Source organism: Sminthopsis crassicaudata, chromosome 4 (assembly GCF_048593235.1).
Source record: "Sminthopsis crassicaudata isolate SCR6 chromosome 4, ASM4859323v1, whole genome shotgun sequence".
In the NCBI taxonomy this organism is placed as follows: domain Eukaryota; kingdom Metazoa; phylum Chordata; class Mammalia; order Dasyuromorphia; family Dasyuridae; genus Sminthopsis; species Sminthopsis crassicaudata.
This window is the reverse complement of record NC_133620.1, coordinates 43,897,004-43,923,964: the sequence shown is the minus strand read 5'-3', so window position 1 is coordinate 43,923,964 and position 26,961 is coordinate 43,897,004. Positions and strand designations below refer to the sequence as shown.

The 26,961-nt window shown below is 35.0% G+C and overlaps 1 protein-coding gene across 27 annotated transcripts in view; it reads left to right on the top strand.

The window, feature by feature from the left end:
• Positions 1 to 26,961, top strand: part of ADGRL2 (adhesion G protein-coupled receptor L2) — an 809,217-nt gene that overhangs the window by 706,604 nt on the left and 75,652 nt on the right. For all 27 annotated transcript variants that reach the window (XM_074266407.1, XM_074266405.1, XM_074266410.1 and 24 more), the window contains one exon: positions 1,939 to 2,152. In XM_074266407.1, coding sequence (XP_074122508.1) covers positions 1,939 to 2,152 — 214 coding nt within the window. The remainder of the gene's footprint in view (positions 1 to 1,938; positions 2,153 to 26,961) is intronic.

Here is a 26,961-nt window from a genome sequence, read left to right as displayed (position 1 = left end):
CCTATTACTCAATTTTAGGCTTTGATTTTTTTGTTTGTTCTCAATTTTATGAAACTAAGTTTTTCTCTTAACAAGGAGCAGTCCAATCAAGTAAGCATTTATTAAGTACCTCCTGAGTGCCAGGCACTTTACTAGAAACTAGGAATGCAAGTCAACCCCCCAAAAAGAAAAACACTTCTCCATACCCAACAAAACCAAAATGCAATCTCTGTCTCAGGGATCTTACTTATTGTTAAGGAGAGAATAGCATGTAAAGAAGCATAGATGTTAATTTCATAGTAAAATTTAATTTTTGAATAATATTAATAGGGAAGTTATGTTTAAACTAATACTTTGACCTGGTTTTAGCTGCATTGCCTCAAGGATACAACACATTTTTAATATTACTATTTAAAGCATTACAAAGCTAGGATTGTAGGTGTGAAACTGGAAGTGATTTTTAAAGATCATCTGTCCTCAGCTTCTTAAACTGTGGGCTGTGATCATATGTGGGATCTTGACCTGAATGTGAGGGTCACAAAGTTATGATTTATTATCAGCAAATGTTTGATTTGTGTACCTATTTCACATGTTTATATACTCAGGGTCATTTAAAAATTTCTCAGGTGAAAAGGGGATTGAATGGGAAAAGTTTAAAAAATTCTGAGAGTCTAATCGGAGCTATGGTCAAGGGAGACTTGCTGACTTGGTCATACTAATATTAAATACCAGAGGTTTGTGTGAGTCCAGGACTCTGGTTCCCTAACTAGTATGTTCTCCAAAGTGGTACCATTTAGACCAAATTCACATGACTCCTTTTGATCCATTCTACATTGCATCCTGAGTGGGTTGTTAATGTTTCCTGAGAGAGAGAACACGAGAACATGTACACATAGATCTATATACACATGCGTACATGTATCCATTTATAGAGAAGGGACTTTTTTTTAAACCGATAATGTAGGTGGCTTACATAGTAAATATTTTATATATGGTTTGTATATATTATATACTTTTTGTACCAGATGTCAGTTACATAGCATTATGTATCTTATGAGGTAAAATAACTGCATTTGAAAACTGTCCCTCTGCTCCTTCAGTATTGAGCATATTAAATATAATTATTTCTAATAAACTTGAATAAATTGGTTTCTGTGTCTTGTCCTATCCTCTAAGAAGTTAGAGTGTTATACTGACACAGATTTGAATTCAAATGTACACACAGCTATAAGTTATTTTAATCTTTTTTCAGTCTGAAATTTTCTCATCTAAAAAATGAGGTTAATAACAGCCCTTTCAGGATCAAGTTGTGGACCAAATGAGAAAATAGAGTGTCCCAAAAGTCTTAGTCTTAAGTTTATAGATTAAAATTCTGGGACAATCCTGAACGTGTACAACTTGCTTTGAAGACCGCCAAGATCTGTATATGTTAACTATTATTGTTGTATTTGCTAACTTTGAAATTGATTGCTTTTACAGAAACATCATGCTACCCCGCAAAATCTTATTTATAGTTTTATTAATGATGATAATGATAACATATTTCTAATGGGTAAAGGGGTTGTTGGCCTGATTTCAAAATTCAGTCTCTCATACTCACTACTATGTGAACTTGGGCAAGTTCCAACCTCTCTGAGCCCCAGTTTTCTCATTTGTAAAGTGGGGTTAATAATGCTTTATTGCTGTAGGGTTATTATATTACTATATATAAATCCATCTTATAGGATTGTTGTGTGACTTAACTGAGTTAAAATATTTACTGGGCTTCAGATACTTTAAAGTACTTATATAAATATCACTGTTGTTATTATTTCCAAAGCAAATCTATATTTTATAAGTAATTTCTAGTTGTTTGAGAGCTACCATGTAGCATTAGTATAAACCACTTGAAAATTCCATGTCAATTTTTTTTTCCCATTAGTGAATATTTATTAAATCTTCTCTCTTTTTTTTATATAGGTTTCAGCCGTGCAGCACTGCCATTTGGATTAGTTAGACGAGAATTGTCCTGTGAGGGTTACTCCATCGACCTCCGCTGTCCAGGAAGTGATGTCATCATGATTGAAAGTGCTAACTATGGACGAACAGATGATAAGATTTGTGATGCAGACCCTTTCCAGATGGAGAATACAGATTGCTACCTCCCAGATGCCTTCAAAATTATGACACAAAGGTAAAAATTTGTGCATGTTCTGTGCCTATTTACTGGCCAAAATATAGGAAAAATGATTCTGATCTATAGTTAGACCCAAACCACTGCCCACATTTTGTATTTATGAAAAGTTGGTATGTGGCAGTGGACAGAAGACCAATATTAATGCCAGGAAAGACTGAGGTAGAAATCTAGCCTCTGCCATAAATATGGGAAAGTCATCGGGTAGGAGAGACAATATAGACAGTTTAATTGCTTTTTGAGGGTGTAATTTCAAATTTACATCCCAAATGTCTGGATTAGTTCATATCCTACAACTACCTAGGAAATGTTTCTCAGGCTTTTATAACTGCCTCAGTTCTGTATATATGTTGGGCTTTTTGTTTGTTTTATTTTTCCACACCAGTGATTTCAGTATATTTTGGGTGTCAGATTTTTGTCATTAATATGTAAATTTTTTTCTATCCTACTATTTCTATTCTAAATTATGTTCTTATTCTTCTCATTTGTGGGAAAGATTTCAGATTTTGAATAACTCAAATTGTTAGGGGAGAGAATTTCAATCACAGGTTTAAGGGCTTCTCTTCCCACCTGCCCCGACCTGTGCATCTATCCCAAAGTAGATTTATGGTTTATGATTTTTTCTCATAAATTTGTTTTTTTTCCAAATATTCTCATTTCTCTATAGATTAGTATAAAAAATAGAGATAAAAATATCCACAAAAAGAGTTTTCTTATTTTGCAGAAGTGGGGGAAAAAAAAAAAAGCAAAGAGTTTTCTTATTTTGCAAAAGTGGAAAAAAAAAAGCAAAGAGAATTTCTTTTGTTTGTAGTATCACTTTGTCTTTTTAAAAATGGAAGTATATATGCATTGTGTTTATATAGCTGCTGTAGGTATAAGTAGTTTCTGAATATTTTTTATAATTGACCTGGCCTGTATCAATCTAATCCACCTTTTATGAAAGCAGGACTTTTTCAGGAGTTCTGGGAGATTAAAAACAATTTTTTATAATAATTTAAGTTTTCAAAAGAGTATATTCAATTGCCCACATAAATGGAAGCTTTTTGGGAAGGGAGGATACTCAGTAATTTTTAAGACTATAAAGGGGTCTGAGCTACTGGGCTAATCAATACTTGACTCTTTTCCACCTAAAGTTAAGATGCCCTATAACTAACTTCAGCAAAGTGTAATAGGTTGCCTTGGAAGATTGTGCATTTCCTCTCATTTGAGGTATGTAAGTAAAGTTTAGAAGCTCACTTATCTGGTGTTTTATAGAAAAAAATCTTTCTTAGTTAAGAATTGGAATAGATAGTCCTGAGGTTTCTTTAAAGATTTTTCTAACAAAATTAATGCTTGTTTGATGGTCTTGTTTTTCTTTTTCTTTTTCTTTGTTTTGTTTTTGCCAGGTAAGAGGCGTATTTGAGAGGCAGGTTGTTTAGTAGACACCTCTAATAAACAAGACTTAGTTCAGTTCCCAGTTGTGATATAGACTGGATAGGCATTTATCAGGTATGATGTTACAAGTGAGGCTTTTTCACAAGTGTAGACCAATGGCCTTCTCTCAGTTCCCTTCCCTGACTTTGTGGCACTTACTAAGCTCCTCAATGATTTAAACAATTGCCTAAGACTAGGTTTCAGAACAGCTATCTACATTGGTAATGGGAGTCCACATGAGGAATATACTCTGTGAATGAAACCATGAAAAAAGAAAAACAAAAAAAGAAAACCAGAATTTAGGCCTGGCAAAAGTCCTTCTATGGAGGTCAATGAGATACAAATATTAAGAAACATAGAGCCAAACTGAGCAATATTTAAAGGCATTTATTTATCTTTAAAGAGCTATTCAGTTGATTGCATTAAGTTGCATACAAGTGATTTTAATAAAAAAATTTTTTCAGAATTGTTATTGGTATATTTGCAATCAGTCTCTAATGATGATTGTTAGACAGTTTGTCCAATACAATTAAATATAAATATTAGTAAATATTCCTCCTCACATACCCATATATTTTATTAAAGGGCTTGAACAGCTATTGAACTTGTGGATAGAATGACCTCAAGTTGAGAACTTTTGAAATTTTAGAGAGATAACGAGGCAAGCACTTGAAGTAAAGGGTGTTTTGTCCTGAAATTGATGATTGGACAGTTTTCATCACTCCTATTTCTTTAAAGCTCCCTGTGCCTTTGGTTCCCTTTCAAATTGAGAAAAAAAAATCTCTAAATTAATTTAGGCCATTGTCTTTTCTTAGGAATGGATAATTCCGTTCCCGTCAAGGGTTAGTTCTAGAGCTAGGGGAAATAAGTTAGGCAGATGAGCATTTTGTCCTATCATTTATTGTATGGGTTCTTCCTCTGAAGTCCCATTTCTATATTGTATGCTGCAGACATGATCTGGAACTCCAGAAGGCTGTACCCAGGGAAGCATGTTTTGATGGAGACATATGCATTACTACAATAAATCTGTGGGTGTTGTAATTCATTTCATTGTCTTCCCACATCGTCCTCCTTTGTCTTTTGACAGTACAGGGCCTGGACTTTTATTTAGCATTGATATTCTGTGACATTATGCAGGTGCACATACTATCTTTCATCTATCTACCTGTTTCCAAAATATCTACTTAAATACTCAAGTGGGTATTTCCACACAGAGCTTAAGAAAACCTACTTTATAATTGCTGAATCATAGAAATGTATAATTGCTGATTACATGCTATTATAAAAAATTAAGGACTCGACATTTTGTTGACAAGAATAGCAGTGCTTTATATATATATATATATATATATATATATATATATATATATATATATATATATATATATTTTTTTTTTTTTTTTTTTTTTTTTTTTTTTAAATAAAGAAGTTGGAAACTTCAGGAGCTGAGGTTGTAATACTCTTATTCTAGGGATGTCTGAAAAGACCTTTGAAGAGGCCTGTTTTATTCTAGTGGTGTATCACTTCAAATAGACCTTCAAAAATAGAGGGGGAGAGAGAGGGAGGCTGACAGCCCTTCAGTGGGAGGATCATTGTCCCCTCTGTTCATTGTTGCATTTTCAAAGCGTGCTCATGGCAAATATTGTTATTTATGGAGAATTTAAGAGCCATCCTTTCCCACACGTACTTGGGATTACTTTATTAATATTCTTTCTTGGCAAGTGGTTTTCTCTTTGTAATCTTAAGAAGAATGGGCTATTTTAAAAGGTTGTCAGGAAGAAAGGGTGCACAGTTCTTGTCTTCGAATGTTGCATATTTTACTTGTATTAAGAATGGACCAACACATTTTTAAAAAAAATATTACAGTATTACCATTATATTTAAATTGTCCTTTTCTTTGTTTGGAGGGACAAAATGCTTATTATGATATGTACACTAAAAATAATATTTTTGAAATGTGCCTTCTATTTTATTCCAAGACCTTTCCATATCACATCTCTACTATATGTAGCAACTGGGACACAATAAGAATCTTTGTAAATGGTATTTGGCAAATAGTGTGGGGTCTGTTTGGAAAGATTGATATTTAGATTTCTTCTCTGGGAATACTTGTGGTATTACTAGATAGCATTTGGTGAGAAAGTACACAAGCATTTTCTAAGCAGTGGAATTTCTTTTAAGACTTAGACTACATTACTCTTTTCTTGCCTTAGAAGAATATTGTACTAAATAGTCACCTTGATAGTATCCTTAATAGTTGAACTGGGAACTGCCTTCCAGGGAAGTCACTTTTTCTGACACTTGGTTGCCTGGCGAGTCAGTTCATCTGCTTCCTGAGGTTATGCTTCCCTCTGCCCATAGAGTATAAAATGCACTTCTGGTTATCTGAAAATTACTGCTCCTTGTGATGCACAAATAAGGCACCATCCAAGAAAAAAACTTACCAGTTACTGTCTTATGAAAAACTATTTCCATCTCTAAATATTTGTGGCCCCGTGTATAACTATATCCAAGTTAAATTCAAAAAGAGTAATAATTTTGTATCTTACATTTATTGATACCTTTTCTTTAGGCAGCTAGGTGGCAGAGTAGATTTGAATCCTAGATTTGAAGTCAGAGAGATTATCTGAGTTTGAATACTGTTTTAGACACTGGCCAAATAATCTCTGGAAAGTCATTTAACTGCTCTCAGCCTTGGCTTCTTCATCTATAAAATGGGGATAATAGCATTTAACTCCCAGAATTGTGAAGATGACGTGAGATATTTGTAAAATGCTTTGCAATCCTTAATGTACCATGTAAAACGCTAGATATTCTTATCATGAATATTATTGTTCTATATTCTTCTTTTCCAGATAGACCTCTCTTTTGCCTGGTGAGCCATCACTTGTAATAAAAGATTTACACAGAAAAATGCAAAAAGAAAAAAAGAAAACCTACCAATACATTGCCATGTTTGACAGCATTCCCACACCAAGAAGAACAAATGCACTTGTATACATAAATGTCTACACTCATGTTGCAGAAATAGGATTATAGAATGATTGCATGGTCGATTCTCAGTTATGTTTATTTTCATAATTGCTTTATATCTCCAGCTTTGGTTGCTGACACATGATTCTGTTCAGTCTGGTTAACTGAAGAGTGATCTTTAAAAAAACACTAACTTAAGTCTCCTTCAGATATGGACTTAAACTTTCATTTAAATATGTATACATTTTTTTAGGAAGGCAGCATTTCAGCAATCATATTTTCCCACTGTAAACACACTTTGAAACAGACCTCTAGAAAGAAAGAAATATGATTGTCTTTAATGGATTTGGTTAAACAGAGTAATCTCAAGGGACAAATAAAATATTTCCTTAAAAGGTTACACGTGTTTAAAAAAAAAAAAAGGAATGAAAGGAATTTTTAAAAGAAAATATTGGTTAAGATGGTGCAAAATCAGAAGATCTTATTAATAGCAGGACCAGTTAGAGATTAAAATGAAATAAGTTGAAGAGAAGCTCACTTGTAGTCTTTGCTGAGTGGCTCTTTTGTGTTCAATAATTCTGATGTATAGAGTAGGACTGAAACTGCTCAGGTGTCCACCCTAAATCTGTCACCAATATGGCTAGTCTCAGGATGGGGAGGGCTGCCAGGCTGCTTAAAAAGATCTTTTCTAAAATAGGCAGAAAAAAAGCAAACAGGCTAAAGCTTTTGTGTTCATCAGGAATAGGAACAGGTGGGAATCGCCATTATACTGAGTTAGAAAAAGAGACTTAGTCTTCATCAGTCAATCATCTTTCTCTCTTAGCAAGCAGAATAAACCTAGATGGATATCTTTTCAAGGAAATTCATGTCCAGCCATATTAATGGAGTTCAATCAGAACTTTACTAGTTTCAGCTTCCTTTTCTACAAGATGATTATCAAAACTAAGTTGAAAACCAGCAGCAAATTTAATTTACACTTTCTTTGTTTCTATAGCTGTTGCGTGATAAAATATCCCCTAATTTTAAGGAGCAACATTAATTTAAAATTAAAATTAAAAAAACCCTGTTATTTAAATATAGAACTATTATGTCACCATGCTAAATTCTAAATATATGTAAACTAGATAACCATTGTCTCATCAGTTCCCCTGAGTTAACACCTTGTTTAAAGTATACGTCTTCAAAGTTCTGCCCTCTACATTTAAAATCATTAATATCTAAAATCATTTTCAGTAGAATATTAAAATTGGAATAAGATTACTTGACAGATAGAATGAGGAAAGACCTGGTTCCTTATTCCATTATGATGCTTAATAACTGCGTGATCCTGGACAAGTCTCCTTTCTCTGAACCTCAGACAAATACCTAGGAATTACATTCTAAATTATGGCCTAGAAGGCAATATAATTTGCCTTGCCAGAGGGAATTCCCAGAGCTGAAGGAAATTCTCTGTGCTGAGGGAAATCACAGATATTCATGTACTTCATGTATTCTAAGAATGTAATTATGATCATGTATAAGTATAATCATGTATTATAATAATGTAATTATGAATACTGTACCGACATTTAGAACACAGTGGTCAAGAAACTATCTCATTCATCCTCCGTGCATATAAAGAAATATGTGTTGTGAATTTCTTGACCCTTTAAATCACTGACAATGTCTATATTCCTAGGTAAATATTTCCTTTCTTTTTAAATGTCCACATTTTCAAATATTTTTAAAAGCATTTGTATTTTTTAGTAATTTATGATTATTTCTTTTATTTTTATTTTTTATCAAATTCTATTTTGTGGCTCCTTTGCAAGCACCTATGACTATATGATGGGCACTGAGCCCAGTGCTAGGGATCGCATTTCTTAATTCTTTTTTTGTTTTGTTTTTTGAAAACAAGGTCACTTTATTAAACATTTCTTAATTCTTATGGAACTCAGTCTAAACCATGCAGCCTGCCATGTATGAGGTGTTTCCTTGTGTCTGACTCTTCTTCATGCTTCCCTTGGGGTTTTCCATGTCCTTCAAACAGAGTTAAAGTGACCTGCCCAGGATCACGCAGCCAGGAAGTTTCTGAAGCCAGATTTGAATTCTGATCTTCTGAGTCCAGACCCAGAGCTCTCCCCACTGATCCACCCAGCTGCCTCCACAAACACATTCTAGATGGAATAAAATGGAGATAATCTCAGGAGGAAACGATCTGACAATAAGGAATATTAGGGAGGGGCTTCTTGCAGAAGGTGAGGCTTGAAATAAGCCATGGAAGTGAGGAGAGGGGAGAGTGGGATAGACATGGGTGGATAACCCATGTTGTTTATGTTACCCTCCCCCATTAAATTGTGAGCTCCGTGAGCACAGGGAGTATTTTTGGCTTTTCCTTGTATCCTTCGTGCTTAGCGTAGTGTCCATACATACCAGGCACTCATTTTTTGATTGATTGATCTGGTCATGGCTGCTTACAGTTGATTTGCTTAGCTAATGCCAAAGGGAAGAATGAAACCCATTCGAAAGCTAACTCTGTCTCCCCTTTCTTATTCTACACTTTGGCTCTCCCTGATAGGGTAAAGCTTACAAATGGATTGATGTGTTGTTTCTAGTTATCATCTTTGCATTTTTAACAAGAACTTCTTGTACCCAGTAGCATAGAATCAAAGATGGGACTTTAGAAATCACCTAATTCAACCTTCTCATTTTACGGGATGAAGAGACCGAAGGCCTTAGAGGACCTGGAAAATACCTTTGATCTGTTTCACCCCCTGCTTTTATAGATGCAGAGACTTGGCTCTAACATGGTTAATGCCATCTGAGGGAGGAGAAGGATACTAACTTGCATTTCTATCGATACTTACAGATACATAATCTCTTGGCCACAGACTTACATCTAGAGGAAACATAGATCGTTGTAGATTCATCTCTCCTCTCACTCCGTTTTATGGAGGAGAAAACTGAAGCACAGAGCAGTTAGGTGACTTTCCTAAGACTATACAGTTAATGATAACCGGCAGGGAGCAGAGCTGAGACTCAAACCTCAGGCTTGTCTCTCCGACTCTCCAGAGTCACTCAGATATTGTCACTAAACTGGGATTGGAACTTAGTTTGAGTTACAATCTAGGATACCAATCTTCCTTAATTAACCAATTAAGCCAAAGGAGTGATTTGACTGACGAGAATTTAGGAAGGAGGTACAGCGGTGTGGGTATGGATTTGTGCTTCAAGCCACTTGCAAATGGTGGTTCTTGTTTAGTATTTGTTCCCTGGCTCATTCTGCTACAGCAGGTGTGGGGGAAGGTCGAGAATCTAATTATGCCCTGTTTCACATAACTCAGTTTAGTTTCTCAGCCAACATGCAGCTGTGAGTGGTTGGAATGGAAGCCAGGCTGGTTTCCCTTTTGCTGAGGATTAAGCTGAAGGATGTTTTTCTCCCTTCTCTCCTGGGGAAGGCATATGGCCTGCCCTTTCTTGGATGCAACAGGACAATGTAGCCCATTGTTTTGCATTTGAAGAGAGCATTTTTCTGAGTAGTCCAAGTGCCCTCAGTCTCATTTTACAATGTTTCTGTGACGAGGACAAACAGGATCAATCTCATTTTACTGACGAGGAACTCTGAGCACAAAAGATTGAAAGGTTTGGCCAGCTGGGCGCTGAAATCTCTTCCTAAGAACAGGGGTCTTCTAGGAACACTACTTTCTTTTTTTACTTCTTCCTCCTGGGCGTGTAATTCTGTGTTTTCGAATAGACTTCCTCTTCTCCTGGTGCCTCATTGTTTCCTCCGGTTTCCTCTTCAATCCTAGGACCGTGTCTATAAAATGATACCAATAACGTAGCCTCCTACCCATTTCACAGGGATGCAGTGGAGACTAATGAGAAGCATGTGAAAAGTGTATGAAGAAAAAAGCTGCCGAAACACCTCTACATACTAAACCTTGATGTAATTTGCTATGAAAAAGTGATGGCAGATGGAGACTTATCAGAATATAACTAGGAAAAAAAAATCCATTGAAATGCAGTCACAGCTCTACCACTACGTTATGGCAGACTTCACCATTATGGATCCCAGTGTCTACACACTTTCTTTGACACATAACCCTCTCAACTCTTATTGATCATTCACTTTTCCTAAAGTAACTGCATATCCAAATCAGAGCTTCACTGAAAGAATCTCTTTAAGCTTACCCCAATCCAGGGTCTTTATGTTCCTTTTTTTTTCCCACCCATTTGCAGATCCCATTTTTAAGGGAAGTCATAGGGAATAACCAAATAATCATCATTCCAAATGATATTTTACTGGTTAAGCCTCTCATTCTTTAGACCTCGCAGAGAGAAAGAACTCTTTGCTTAGAGCATTTAATCTTTCCTGTCTTGTTCTGTAATTACTTGTGTCTATACTTTAGAGTATATGGCTGCCGTGTGCCTTCAGAGCAGGTAATTGGGTTCTTTATCTTTGGATCCTCTAGAACTGTGCTTAGTATAAAATCTGGCACACAGTAGACTTTGTACTAAGTGTCTGCTAAATGATGGGTAGCCTAGCTGTAAATTTTGTTTTTCAGTTATTGAATTAATGAAAAGTAATTTATTTGTTAAATGCTTACTCTGTGTGTGTCAGGGACTATGCCAAGCATTGGTAAAAACAAACAAGCAGGGGGCAGCCTAGGTGGTACAATGTATAGAACATCAGCCCTGAAGTCTGGAAGACCTAAGTTTAAATCTGGCCTCCGATATTTAACTGTGTGATCTGAGACAAATCACTTAACCCCAATTGCCTCAGCAAAAACAAAAAAGTAGCTTGCATTCCCTTAGGGGAAGACGGGACACAAGAGTTTCAAAAGCAAAGTGATATGTGGCCTGTGCATCATGACTTAGGGATGGCTTGGGACCAGTCTCAAATCTCTGGTCCTCTGCAGAGAAGAGGAGTGAACCAGGATGTAGGCACCTTAGTTTGGAGAGGCAAAAGGCCACAAGTTGAGAGCTCATTGATCAGAACCCAGGACTCCAGTGATGGGATTTTGAGTTCAGATGGAAGACATTATTGGAACGATTGGGTAATGAGAGTTCCGTTCAACAGTTGTATTCAGTGTTTGTTTGCTATAAAACTTTGCCTCCTAACTTGGGGAAACCCTATACTTATGCTTGCACTCCTCATCCCCAGTGACTGAGACTAAAGGTTGTGATGAAAGCTGTGAAACTTACAAATAGACAGAGGACACATCTCACATTCTTTCATTAGGATGAGATCTATCTGGGGGAAAATAAAGCAATAACTCATCCTCCTAACCTGCCATCAGTTCAGCAAACACTTGGAGTTATTTTTCCATTAGGTGATGAATTTCCTTTGATCCTCTCACCCTAGCCCCTTGAGAACAGCTCCAGCTCTTTTCAAGAGAGCTGGCAGGGTTGAGGCGGGTACATTGCATGGCAGTGGAACAGAAAAGAGCCATTAAACATAGTTCTGGACTCTCAGATCCACTGTGCCATGGCCAGCGTGTCTAATTGGCCATTTCCCATGCTAGGTGAGAATTTTAGATTACTAAAAGAAGGGCTCCGTTGTAGGTAGGAGAGGAAATCCTGAAAAAGGAACTAACAAAGTTGGAAAGAAGCATGGTAATTATCCTTTTGTTCCAAAAAAGAAAGAGCTAGAGACTGAGACAGACATCAAGTACAACTAGACATGTTCTTGCTTCTTAGAAGCCTCAAATGAAACATGGTCTTAACAAAGGGAGCTGTCCCTTTCCTTCCTTTTTCTGAAAATTGGTAAAGCAAATCTCTTCTGGATTCTGGAGGCTCAGAGAAGACGTGTGTGAACTGTCAGTGCCTTCTGATAATTCTCATTAATGTGTGGCTTTTGGCCTTTTGTATGTTGTGGCTACCAGCCTGGAGAGTCAAAACCATTCTCTATATGGGAGCAACACCAAATAACTTGTCTCTGCTCTCCCCTTAGGGGGAGTCCACACTTGGCATCCTCTGAGTGGCAACAGGAGCAGTTTGAAGCTACGAGGCTATATTCAATTTTTTTTTTTTTTTTTTTTGGCTGTGGATAGTACTAACTACATACAATGTTGTGAAAGGAAATCAGATGGCATTCTAGCTCAGCCTGTGGATCTCTGAAGCAAAGAAGCCCCTTAAATTCTCAGAGCTTTGATTTCCTCATCTCTTAAAGGAGGGGGGTTTAACTAGATAGGCACAAAGAGTCTTTCCTTAGGTTCATATAGTAGATAGAGCATTGGAGTCTGGAAGTTCTGAGTTCAAATCCAGCCTCAAGACACTTATTAACTGTGTGATCCTGGGCAGATTACTTAAGTGCAGTTGCCTCAATCTTCTCTCTCTTCCCCACCAAAAAAACAAACAAACAAAACCTCACAACCTTCACTGGAAAAAAAGGGGGGGAAGTACATACTAGTACAAAAATATGGAAGAGGAGAATGTCATTTGGGCAAGAGATAACAAGGATGGCCTGGATCACAGTGTATGGGAAGGTATTGTGTAAGAAGTCTAGAAATGTGTACAGGGGTCAGGTTAGAAGAGATTGTAAGCTAAAGGAGTTTATAGTTGATCCTAAAAGTAACATGAAGTCATTAGAATCTGGTGAGTATTGAGGAACAAGAGGGGGGTGGAAGAGATGACAAATTTGTTTAGGAAATAGATGTCAGTTTTTAAATAATGATTTTTTGGGGGGGGTATGTATGTAATCCCTTTGGCTTTTTTTTTTTTTTTAACAACTATCCTATATTTAGCTATTCCCAGATCCATCAGTGCACATTTTTTGACATGTAAAATAAAAATCAAATACTGATGTACAGCTATTAAAATAGAAATTTTATTATATAATTTCTTTTCACAGTTATTTTTAAGAGTCATTGGGAAAGTCGATATCCTAAAGCTCAGATAGATAGGATGACTACTAGTAGTTGACAAAGCTGAGATTTGAGTTTAGGCCCCGGACTTCAAATTATAAGTTGTAGACTACTGGGTCATATGTTTAAATTTGGGAGGGACTTCATAGATCATCTGGTCCTCATTTTTCAGATAAAGATACTGAGGAATAGACAAGTGAAGTGATTTACCAAAGTTCACAAGGGGGTAGTAATTAGATAGTACATTTAGGATTTGAATCCAAGACCTCTGACATCAAATCAGCAAACACTGCCACGTTTTCAGCCATAACTTAATGTCATGGAGCAAGATGCTGGTAAGTATTTTTTAACCCTGATTTTCTCTGATTGTTCCTTTTGAACAAAATTTCAGGGATCTTTAATTAAGTTAGTGTGGTTAAGTCATGTAGTAGGGCATAATACAACACTTCTGTGATTTGGTAGATAGTCTTTAAGAGTTGATGTGACCCTAGAATTTATCATCTTGCAGCATTCTGATTTTGAGTTTCCCTAAATTTAGAAAGACTGGGGATAGAAGGTTTGGGGACAGATCTGCAATCAAAGTTTTTCCAGTTTTGTAGAACCTTCAGAACTTGTAATAAGATAGGATAATGTTTACAGACCTAGGATCACTGAGGCATTGTAAGATCTGAAAGGACTAAGTAATAAAATAATTTTTATTGTGCTTTTTTGAAAAGAAATCACTTTAAATCTATGACCTGAAATAATTCTTAAAAATCATTCACTGGTGTAGATGTTGCAGGCATTATCTGGATTTTACATGAAGAAACTGGAAATACAGAATCAGAATTATTTGATGTCGGGTGATTGGGGTCACTGAGTTTGGCCCTTTTATTTAGCAAGTGATATAAACTGAGGGCCAAGGAGGTTATGACTTCTTCAAAGTCTCACAGTGAGGAGTTGATCTGGCTTCTCCCCCCCCCCCCAAGCCGTCTTCCATCTCGTACTCAGACAGTACTCATTGTCCTTTGCCCATGTGTAAGGATTAATTTCTCCCCTCCCCCTTTCTCTGTATCTTTTTCTTTGTTGATTTTTTTTTTATTGCATCTGGTAACAAGTTGCATGAATCTGTTCAACATTTTCATCTGCGATTTTCATAAAGACATAAATGATTTCTTCATCAGATTTAAGGATGCTATGAAGCAGGATGGGGGTCTTTAATACAATGGATGACAGAATTGATTTCCCTCCAGAATCCAGTAGGCTAGAAAACTGCCTAGATTTAATAAGATGAAAATGAGTAGGGAGAGATTGAAACACTGCAATTATGTTTAAAGTCAGCGTACCACTATTGGATAAGTTCAGAGAGGCTAGACAGGAGTTTCTGTGGGAAAATCTGTTGGTTTTAGTGGACTGCAAGGAAGATCTGAGATCAAAGGTGTATCATGATAGTCCCAAAAGACTGTGGTTTTAGTGGACTCTTAAGGTACAGGATCAAAGGTATATATAACAGGACAGCCTAAATAAATAATACAAGAAAGGCATAATATTAAAAAATGAAAAAAATGACTGGTTCCCCATAATACATTGTGCCTGAGGAAAGCGTGAATAGTCTATTTATTTTAGTAATCCTTTTTTAATCTGGAAGGACATTGGACAACTGAAGCATAACAAAAGGCCCTAAGCAAATAAGCCCCAGAAATTGTATCATATGAGATCAATTGAAGGAATCTGGGATGACTTGCCTGGAGATAGGATACCTGTCTTTCAAGTATGTGAAGGCCTGTCATGTGGAAGAGACGTCAGACTCATTTTGTTTGGCCTATGGACAGATCAAAGAGTTGGGATCTCAAAGGCATATTTGTATATGATACATTCAGTAGAGCTGGACCTCATCTATTGTAGTACATACTGACATTCTTTTGGAAGAAACTTCACTTTATAAGTTAGGGAGTTGCATTACTCTAGGAAAGGGTATAAGAACACTTATCGTTGGTTTCATAGTTGCAGTTTTTGTCCAGATGTTGAGCTGGACCAGATGGCTTCTAGTCCCTCATGGTTCTAGAGATTTTGCAATTTTGTCATAATATAAAATAGAGAATTACCTATTATATATTTATAAAGTCACATTTGGGAAGGTTGATTATCCAGCTATCAGCTTATTAGTTGCAAATCTTTTTTTCAAGTTCTCAGATTGGTTCATACTTAATTTATAAGGAGTAAGAAAATAGTAGGGACATTCTGTGCTTCAGGTAGATTTTCTTTTTCCCAAAAGGGTTTTCTTATTGTCTAGCAAAATTGTTATTGTTCTTTCACTTACAGCTTATTGAAAATGTTATCTTGCCCCTTTCTTTTCTGTTTCCTTGTTGGTGTTGCTGGTATACAGAATTCGTATTTCTTTTATCTCTTGGGTTTTTATATAGTTCTTTTATTATCCAGTGATATGGTAATATTAAAGAATGAGAGAATAGGGAACGTCACTGGTTTAGTGTCAGACAAGAGCCCCCAAGGAAGATAACAAACCATTTTTCCTTCTACGTGAAATCTATTAATTCTTCGGCCTAAAACCTCTTTCATAATATTGTAGAGCATGTTTCTTTGTAATAAATTATTAAATGAAATTTTTATTTTGGAAGGGGGGGGACTCCTTTACCATTAAACTTCAAGAATTAGGACTATGTAACTCCACACTGAGAGGGTATTACATTGTTCTCATCATAATTTTTTTAAATTATTGTACAGTTACATACTTAGAATGTGGGAAACAAAAGATTTTCTGTATTATGCCTGCCATTAAAAAATATTCCAACTAGAAAATTGCTAGTTTCTCTTTCTAGTAACAGAACTTGCCAAATCAATGCCCAATATTCTTTCAATACAATGGATGTTGATTTTCTTAGTAAGATTCATAATTTTCTTACTTTTTTTATATATACCATGACCTTCTGGGTCTGCCTTAAGGTGTTCTCATATTTAATTCATGTATGACTATATTTAATATACAGATGAATTTATGCCTATATAGAAATAGATTTTTAAATCTCTGGTCCTTCACTCTTACAGTATGTGAAGGAGGACATCCTTTTTGCATACATAGTTATGTTGCTGCAATATTAGTCATAACAATGCCATTATCTGATAAGTTGATTTAGTACTTTATACATGCATTCATATAGCCGTTTATCACAACCCTTGCTGAGTAGACCTTTATTAAGCTGTGATGATTGCTGAATATGAAATGTAACCAAGATTATTTTTTTATTCAAATATAATTTAAATATTCATCAAAGAGGAGTTATACTTGAAACTGACAGAGACTATTAACATCAAGAAATATAATTAACTGCACTGGGTATCATGAAGCAGAGTTAGCCAAATAGCCGAGAGGTCTAATTGCTCCAGAGTTTGAGAAGCAATAGTTTTATTTTATGTGGTAGCTGTGGAATTAATAGTAATGTGGTTTCCTATGTGGGCCAATTAAAAGCTGCCTGTTAAGGTTCATTGCTCTATAGGAAATCCATTGAATATCACTTAGTAAACAGGATTGACATGTTAAAAAGTACATGAGGTTGGAGGAGGATGCAAACCGCAAAATAAAGAATAAATGGATTGAATTTGTGTTTTTGTAAAACCAAATTCTTTGCTTTTGTTTTTATGATATTAATGAAGAGCATAACAAAAGTCCCTACTAATTGTATTGGTGTGCATATATAAAACATATCACCTATAATTGTTTATGTATAATCATATATGTATGATATGATGTGATAATATTTATTCTGAAGTAGAAAGTGAGGTTTATAGCTTTGTGCAACTATGCCTTAAATCCTCTTCATGAGTAAGTATTACCTTATGCTGTCACTGAATGAAGGATGAAAAGCAACATTCAGGTAAGAAAATTGGGACCTCACTTAAACTCAAGTGTAGAAAACTATATGTTTAATATACTAGAAGTTTACTTTTGCTATGTAATGCCCTCTTGGCTATATAGTAAAAATAAAAAAAATTAAACAATATTCTGATCTTTGTGGTCCTGTTAAACTTTCTGATTGGATTAAGTAATTATTAAACCCAACCAATTTTTCATTTGGCCACTCTACAAAGTTTTTAAAAACGACTGAGCATTCACTTTTTTTTTTTTTTTTTTTTTTTGCTTTCCTTTTTGGACATTAACAGGGGCTCCAGAATGGGGGAAAAACCCCAAGGGTCAAAGATAAAAGAGAAACAACATTTTCTGATGCTTCTTGTCCCCTAATAATGATATTTCAAGTAATCACTTAATAAATTGATCAGAATTTAGGAAGATAAATCCTGCTTCCTTGGTTGTATCTTTTTGAATATAGTTCATAATTTTATTAAAGAGAAATCTTTGTTTTTAATTTTGAAAAATTCTCATGGTCTTAGCACTAATCTACACTTTTGGATATAAATAGTTCTTTTAAGAAAACTTGACATTTAAGTGTTTAGTTAACCACAAGATGGTTATACTTAGGTTTAATATGTACAATGAAATATGAAAATGTGTTTTAAAATACCAAGGAATGCCGTCTGTGAAAAGATTTTCTCTCAGTCATTCATTATTTAATGTGCTTAGCCTATTTATATCAGTGACATAAGAGCGAATGCTTGTCTCTCTGAAGAGTACCATTTTTGCTGCTTCACAGAACACTGCCTTGTACTCTCTGGCTTGCACATGGTGTTAGCAGGTATTTAAAGCACTTCAGTCTAACATTTTATAGGTCATGATGAACTGATCCTATAAAACAAGTTACTGCATTGAAGTTAATGTGCTCTCAGAGTATAGCATGAAATAAATGCTGCACTTTAGGGGGCTTTGTTATATTTTTAATTTGCTTTGCAAGCAGCATTTGGAGACAAAGAAAAACTCTTATTAGATTTAATTGTCTCTAATAAGTATAAATGAAACTTGGTATATATACCTTGCAATACATTCATTCATTCAAAAAATGTCATTGAATATCTACTAGATGTGTTGCACTGTATGAGTCATAGAGATGAATAAAACATGGTTGCTACCTCCAAGAAGCTGACAGTCTAGAAGACCAGCTCATGAAAAAAAGAAAAGAAATTTTCACTATCATTTTATTATATATTTGAAAAATAAATAGCAAGTTGTGCATAATAGATTTGTAGTTTAATGTGCAAGTATCTTTCTTATTGTATTGTGTTTAAAAAAAAAAAAAAAGACCAAAAGGGACAGAGATTAGACCTCTGATTTCTGTGACTCTTTATGAGGAACTTGTTTTATCAATACAAGTCAGTGCCTCCTCTGAAACTTAATAGTATTGAAAGAGTTTCCAAGAACAGCTAGTCAAATGACTTGCTCAGAGTCACAGGCAATATGTGTCAGAGATAGGGCTTAAATCCAGATGTCTGTCCATCAGGTTTATAAAGTAGACATTTATCATGTATACATGTCTGTATGTTAAATACTTGTGAAAGCACAGCATTTCATAGTAGGAGGAATTCTTAGCAGCTTTTCAGTCTGTTCCATATCTTAAAGGTATTCCTTATATAATGTGCAAGTAGCAAACCAGTCTTCATTAGGTATCATATGTAGATCTGTCCTTGGTCCTGTGAAGTTTAGTACTGTTGTAAATAACTTTGATAAAGGTATCGATGACTTTCCTGTTAAACTTCTTACACATCCTGTTGATATCTGCTGGCGTTATGACTCATCACTCGGGCATTTAAATTCTCTTCAATCTTGTTTTCCTCATCTTTATAATAACACCTATTCCAGAAGGTTGTTAGCAGGATCAAAGGAGATAGTGTAAGTAAGTTATTTTGCAGAACTCTTAAAGTGCTATCATTAAAGGAAGGATTGTTATCATTAAAGAAAGAAGAGAATTTTAATAATTGAGGACATGATAATATTGTATTCATATAGCGCTTTAAGGTTGGCAGAGTAGTTTACAAAGATTATCTCATCTTAGTCTTGGGAGGTGGATGCTATTATTATCATCTTTTCACAGGAACCTGAGGCAGAGGAAAAGTGTCTTACTCAGGGTCACATGTGTGTATGAGCATCAAAAGCTACATATAAACTCAGATTTTACTCAAGCCAGACCTGAAACTCTGTCCACTCTTCCATGGATCTACCTATTGCAAATCTATTGGGGCAGAAGAGGACAAGATGAAATCAGGAGATAGTAAGAAATCTAGACTGATGTAATACAGAGAAGTATAGTGAAACAAAGCACAAATCCAGGTATTCTTCCATGATTGGTGCTTGAAATGACTCCCTCTTCCTCAATCCTTTCTCCTTATATTTTCTCTGTTTAAATTAATATGTCTCTTACCTATATTCTTGATTGTAAGCATCACTTAGCACACTTCCTAGCATGTGTTCTAGGTTATTAATAAGTGCTTGTTGCCTGATTGAGAGTAGATTAGTTTACTTTTCATCTTCATACTCTTAAATACTTGGTAGTGTGCGTGTTGATTCAATCACATAAAGTGATTGGAAGGTGAGCAAATAATTCTAATGTCAAAACCACTTCAAATATGCATAGGTCAAGGGGTGGAAGCTCCTTCTGCCCTACTACACTAACTCCCCTGTAATTTACAGCATGAAGTTCCGAGGGAGTTATCTGATGAATCCACACTGATAAATCAAGTGTCAGAGGTGAGATACAAACCCAACTATTCTTAACTTGAAGCCACTGACTGCCTTTCTTGTAGCACAGAAAATTTTGTCAGAATTGATATTTTGAAACTAGTCACAAGTTGAGGAGAATCTTTGCAAAATTGTTTGCTAGTATGAAATGTGATGGGCATTGTTCAGGTGTCATTCTATCATATGCCACAAAGAAAGTAGTCTTAATTATTTAGCAGAGAGAGACTATTTTCTATTGTATTAACAAGAAGACTTGTATGGGTATGATATTTGAGCTAGGCCTTGAAGGATGGCTGGAATTTTAATAGACAGAACTCACATCCAGAGAAAATCTACTGAAATGATAAGAACATGCCATGGGCCTATAATTTGAGGGAACAGAAATGTTTAGTCCAACAAAGAGAAGACCTCAGTGAAATAGTAGAGTACTGTTCAAACACTTTATGGGCTGTCATATGGAGTCAGGTTTTGCTTTACAGGTAAAAGAAAGAAAGAGTTGGTTTATATGGAAGAGAAATAAAAATCTTTTCAGTTAGAGATGTCCTGAAGTAGAACAGACAAGACTACCTTGGAAGATAAGCAGTGATACGCAAAAGCAATATTTGTTAACTGGAGGACCATGAACTTAAAAAATCTTTTAAAGCTATTTCAGTATAAGTAATTTCTATAGTAATTATAGCAGTTTTATTTTGTATATTTAAAATATTCTGAGAACTCCTGATACATCTTTTCTTTGCCCCCTCAAAATCGGTTAGGAAACTCTACTCTTAACGTGGTGGAACAAAACCTTGGATAACTAAGACCAGAAGTGTTCGAAAGGGGATTTGTGTTTAGCTGCCTTTGAGTTTTTTGCTTATTCTGGGATTCTGTATTGCAATCACAGTTTCTCAAATTAAGTGCTTGATGTGGCAGTGTTGAATTCAATCAGTTTTGTGTTTGGTTTGAGGATGATTTTTGGCAGAGGAGTGAATGGGGTGAGGGAGAGGGCATACTGCGATATATCTTAGAAGTTTTATGTCTGTGTTATTGGGAAGAATTCTAGCCCTTTAGCAGAAATAGGAAAATCAGAAAGAAGTGGGAGATAGTTTGAGGGAAAGCATTTAAACATTATTTAGGACATGAAGAATTCTTTGAATCCAAAGGACTTTTAGGGGAAATTTTCTGGCATGTGATTGAGATTGTAGAACTTAGAGAAATGTCAAGGTTGGGGTTACAGATTTGACTGTAATGTATGTAGAGGTGCTAATTGAGTCCATGGGTTTAAATGGGATGAGGAATGAGGAATGATGGGCAGAATTTTAAAGGATATATAAGTCTGGAGGTGTAGGGGAAAGAAGTATACCTAGTAAAAAGGAATCTTCAAGAATAGGATCCATGAAATGAAAGGCGAATAAGGAACATAACTATATCATAGAATCCACAGGAAAAGAGTTTTAAGAAGAATGCGTGTGGTCAGATGCTCTATAGATGCTCTACCTGAAATAAGAACTAAAAGTTGGCACTTCTAAGAAGAAAGACTATTTTAGGCACATAATTTTGCTAGTTATTTAATTAAAATCTTTTTAAAACTCAAGCTCTAGGTAAACTTGAGAAAAAAGAAATTAAAGTATAGATTGACAAGTTATGGTGAATGTAAAGGCTAGTTCTTAAAAAGCTTTAGAAATTTTTTCCCCCGCTAAAATATCCAAGTTAAAAATATTTGACTTTTTTTTAAAGTCTCCCATGAGTCAGTTAAACTAGAGGGGGAAAGGTACAGTTTGAAACTTAAGAATTAAAGTAAGGTAGGATGTGTGAATGGTATCTGATCCTGGGTGGATAAGGGGAGAAAGATATTTTGTTAGTAATGATGATCAGGAATTTTATATTGACAAGTAATTCAAAAGCATACTTTTCTTTTCTTTTTTCCAAATTTACCTAGAGTGTTAAAAAAGATATAATTAATTGTGCCACTAAAGTTATGTGTCTAAAATAGTCTTTCTTCTTAGATGTATGCTTTCGTACGATAGAAGTGAATCCGTGATCTTTAAACCTGATTCTTTTATACTTCAGTGTACATTGTGTGACATTGAGAAAGAAGGGATCATATCCTCTTGAATAGTGTATATATATATAATAATAAAAATAATAATGTTCTCAAATAGTTGTTAAATTAGCTATGGAAAAATAGTCTTTGTGTGTGTGAATATATATGTATTTATATATTTTGTGTGTATGTGTGATTATCTTTCTACCCTCTGCCTAGCCCCGTTCCCACATGGTCTTGCCCAGCAGAGCTGTCAACTAGGTAATTATTCATCTGATATTGAACAGTAAATCAAGATATATTTCACTGTGTTCTCACTAAAGAATGGTCTTACATAATTCATGGTCTGTTGTTTTACTGATATGCTCTAAAATATATAACTTGTGTATGGCAAATTCATCATCCTCTCGTGACTCAAAAATTCTAGAAGGGAGTAGCAGATCCTACCTCCATTTCTTTATATTCTAATACCAGACTTGCAGATAGGTAGGAAAACTTTCATTTCCTTTCCATATTTAGCTTCCTTAGATAATTCTCCTGCCTTTGTGACTGAGATATATGAAAAGGACACCTCCTGGAGTCATGTTTTAAAAAGAGCACTTTGGGTAATATGCTGTAGACAGAATACTTGTGCTTAGCGTTCAGTTATCACGAATGCCATCAGCAATGCCTTGTTGCCTTCTTATCAACCACTTCCCGCTGTCAGCCTGGTACTTATTTCAATAGAAAAGGATTTGCATCAAATGTAATGCTGTGTTATATACAGCTAACATGGGGCTTTTAATTGTACAAACATATGAGAATCCTCCTGTGGTAGGCAGTTTGATAAAAGAATTAGATTATAAATTTTTTTTGACATGATTAAAGAGTAGTTTTAATTCACTGAAGATGAACCATTGACAATTTTTTTCATGTATTTTTGCATTACATGTGTTTCTTGACCTTGACTCGACCTGACCCACAAAGGCTTCATCTCTGTCTTTTGCTATATCTATGGGCAGCTCCATTATTTACATAGATTATTTTCCTTGAAGAAGGCTTCAGCCACTATGATGGTTTCCTTTTCCCACCATGTACCTTTTTTTATTATACATTTTATTTTTAAAGCTTTTCATTTTCAAATGCCTCCCCTGGGTGGCAAATAATCCAATATATGTTAAAAACATGTGCAATTCTTATATATATATTTCCACAATTATCATACTGTGCAAGAAAAATCAGATAAAAAAGGAAAACAAAAAGGAGAAAGGAAACAAAAAGCAAGCAAACAAGAATAGCAAAAGTGAAAATGCTATGTTGCGATCCACACTCAGTCCCCACAGTTCTCTCTCTGGATGCAGTTCTCTCCATCACAAGACCATTGGAACGGCTCTGAACCACACAAGGCCTCTATTTCTAGAAACCATTTTCCCCTTATATTTTGATTTTGGGGAGTTCACTTATTCCTTCCATGGTTTTTTGGTTTGTATAAAAAACATTTCCTATAATCTTTCCAAACAATAGTGTAGGATTTAAAAAAAAAAAAAAGTACAGGTATGAGCAGCTTTGAGAAGAGTAGTCATAAGTCTCTACTTAGATATTTGAATTTCTACCTATTAACTTTTTCTAGATTTCCTTTCTCTTATTTCTTGGATTATTCCAAGGATTTTTTTTGGGGGGGGCAGTGAAGGGGTATAACTCTGCCCTTTTATCAGTTGAGTTTTATCAGTTTTTATTAGACCTCATTGTAGGAATTACTTCCACAAATTCAGATCAGCAAATTACCTGTTAATTTATGATTTTAGAGAGAATCGTGAACCACAGAAAAGTTCAGTGACTTACAGGCTCACATAGTCAATATGTGTTAGAAATAGATTGTTAGTTCAGTTTCTCTCTTTTTTTTTTCTAGTCTAGCCCCCAAATATTTATATATGTGTCCTATGCCACACTGCAGTTCAAGTTGGGAAATAATTAATCAGGGCCATATATGTTCATCAAATACTATGTCTAGAATTACATGGAATATTATAGATAAATGTAATTAAACCATAAGACTTCCACAAAATTCAGCAAATGGGTTTTCCTTGTCTCCTGTATATCTAATATACTATACTTGTCACTTGAGAGAGGCCTTTAAAAAAAAAGGTGATGGCAAATGTCCCAGCTCTAAATAAATTTCCTATTCAGTTGGGAAGCTAAGACTTAACACATTTGTAATAACAAGAAAATTATTACCAGATTCCAGTGGATCCAGATGCTTTTTCTGATTTATGTGGATATCAGTGTTGCAGTTCATTATCCTTTGCTCTTACTACTTGAGAACATTTTTTATTGCTTATATGAATATATTTTGAGAACATGCTATAAATCCTGAACTGAGGGGACAGGAGTAGGAGATGATTATTATTTTTTTTTCAATTCACTACAAATGAACAGAATACCTACTGTGTGCAGGACACTGTTTAGCTCAATGTAGGACCTACAGGTGGATGAAATATGTCCCCTTCCTTTGAGTAGTTCATATTCTATCTGGGGACATAAGATATAATCAAGGGAAAATTAATTGATGCTAAAATTTGCATAACAGTTCAAAACAATGATAGAGGAGATGCCATAACAGTATATGATGAATTACACAGATGATGATCATTATAGTAGTAATTGTTGTCTAAGGGACTAGTCAAGGAAATAAGTAGGCACATTTTCTCCAGTAATGTATTAAATCAAGCCAAGCTAGAAAGCTTTTAAATAACTCCTTACTTTATTTTCTACACTATGCATGCCATTTTGAGGCCATAGAAGAAATAGTCTTTGAACGAGAACTGAAAACAAAAGTCTAGTTGTACTGTAGAATAATTCAGGTAATTTCTCTGGCTTCAGTTGTATTTACTTTATTCATTATCACCCTACACATAGGAAGCAACAGTGCATTATTGGTGAGTTCAAATTAGGTTAGTTAGGGAATGTATTATGGAAAAAATGGGAAAAAAGATGTGATTTCTAACTAGAGTGGTGTGAAGTCAGAAATTAATCTGTAAGAAATAATTTATTAATAATAACTTGTTATTATTAATCCATAAGAATGAAACAATTTATTCTGTTACCAAATATGGTAGATGATAAAGAAGAATTATGATAATTTTATTTTAAGGGAGATTAAGATGCAGGTGGGAAAGGGGAAAATGATCTCTAAAGAAGTAGGGAAATAAGGAAAACAACATTTAGCTTTATTAATAGCTAACTTTTTTTTTTTTAGTACTTTAAAGTTTACAACACATTTTCTTCTCAACATCTCTGTATTGTAGAGAGCTTGTAATAGTCATTCATCTTTTTGTAGCAATTTAAGGTATACAAAGTACTTTTCTTAAAACATCATTGAAATAAGTAGGGCTAATTCTTATTAGCATCCTATAACATCCAGATGTGTTAGACACATAGCATAAACAATGTAAATTATAGAAACACAAAATTAATTTAGCACAGCTTGTTTTTGATGAAGCCATATTGACTCTTAAGGTTAACTGCTTTCCCTTCTAAATGAGCAAAAAATATCCCTTTAACTTTACAAGCTGGAATATTGTCAGCATTTGAACGCAAGCTTATCTACATCATCATTCTCTCCCTACTAATTCTTCTTCCTCATCTTCTTTCTTTTTAAAATTGGGACATTGTCTGGTCTTTAGTTTTCCATATTAATTTGCAGTTTTTCAGAAACAGATTTTTAAAGTTCTTTCAGTGCCTTGTTCCAAACTTTTGTTGCTTGCTTTCATATTTCAACTCTTAACCATTTTTGTTTTATTTTACCTAAACCACTCATCTTTCTTAGCACAGAGAGAAAATTAAGGAGATGTTTTTTTCTCTCTGTCATCTGTCTATTTTTATGCTACTCTAAATACTAGCCTTAACCCTTCCTTGTTCCTGTTGTCCCCGGTAGAGATTCCCAAACAAACCCCCAAATCATTGTTATTTCTAGCATTCATTGCCAGCCTCTGCTGCTTCTGACACCGCTCTTAAGCATTTCCTCTCCCTCTTTTCTTCCTCATAAAAATGTTTTTACTTGTATATTTTTGAGAGCAGTCCATCTTCCTTGACTCATGTTCACTTCTGGGATTTTAGGCTACAGGATCTGAACTCTGAAATATTCCTTGCCCTCAACTAAGCAGCATATCGAATTGTGCTAACCCCATACAAGTCCTTTCTCCTTCCTGCCCCATAATTTTCTCATCTGTAAACCAGCGATAATGATAATTCTCATACTGCTTCCTTTACTGGGTGGTTGTGGGCAAAGTGCTAGTATAAAGGGCTATATAAATGGGAACTGGGGAAATGGTATGTCTGTTCCTGCTTTTGCCATTTATTGAGTAAATGTTATGATTATCCCTGTTTTTGTCTTCTCCCAGCACTTAACACAATGCCTGGAACATAGAAAGCACATAATAAATACTTTTTGACTTAACTATTGAGTAAATATTATGATTATCCTTGGTTTTTACCTTTTCATTTAATATATATATTCCATGTTTAAAAGTTAGTGGTGTTTTTATGACTGATTTTTGTTTAAGTATGAAGTGAGTATACTGGTTGAGACTGTGGCAAGTAGTAGGAGGGTACTATTTCTCCTTTCTTACAACCCACACATCCCATTTCTCCCCTTCCTAAAACAAAACAAAACAAAACAAAACAAAACAAAACAAAACACAAAAATAACACATACATACCAAGTTACCCTAGGTCCTGGAGAGAGAATCAAATATGTTTCACAGCTACCTTAATCTATTACTATTAGTTAGAAAGTAGCCCTATCATCTAAGGGAAAGAGCAAGCCCAATGAGAATTAGATCCAGCACTCCATATAGGCTACTATTTTAATAATAATTATGTTTATGAAAGATAGCTTTTCAGTGACAGTTTATATAAATGGATCATTTCTCCTTTCACCTACTACCTTCATCACTAC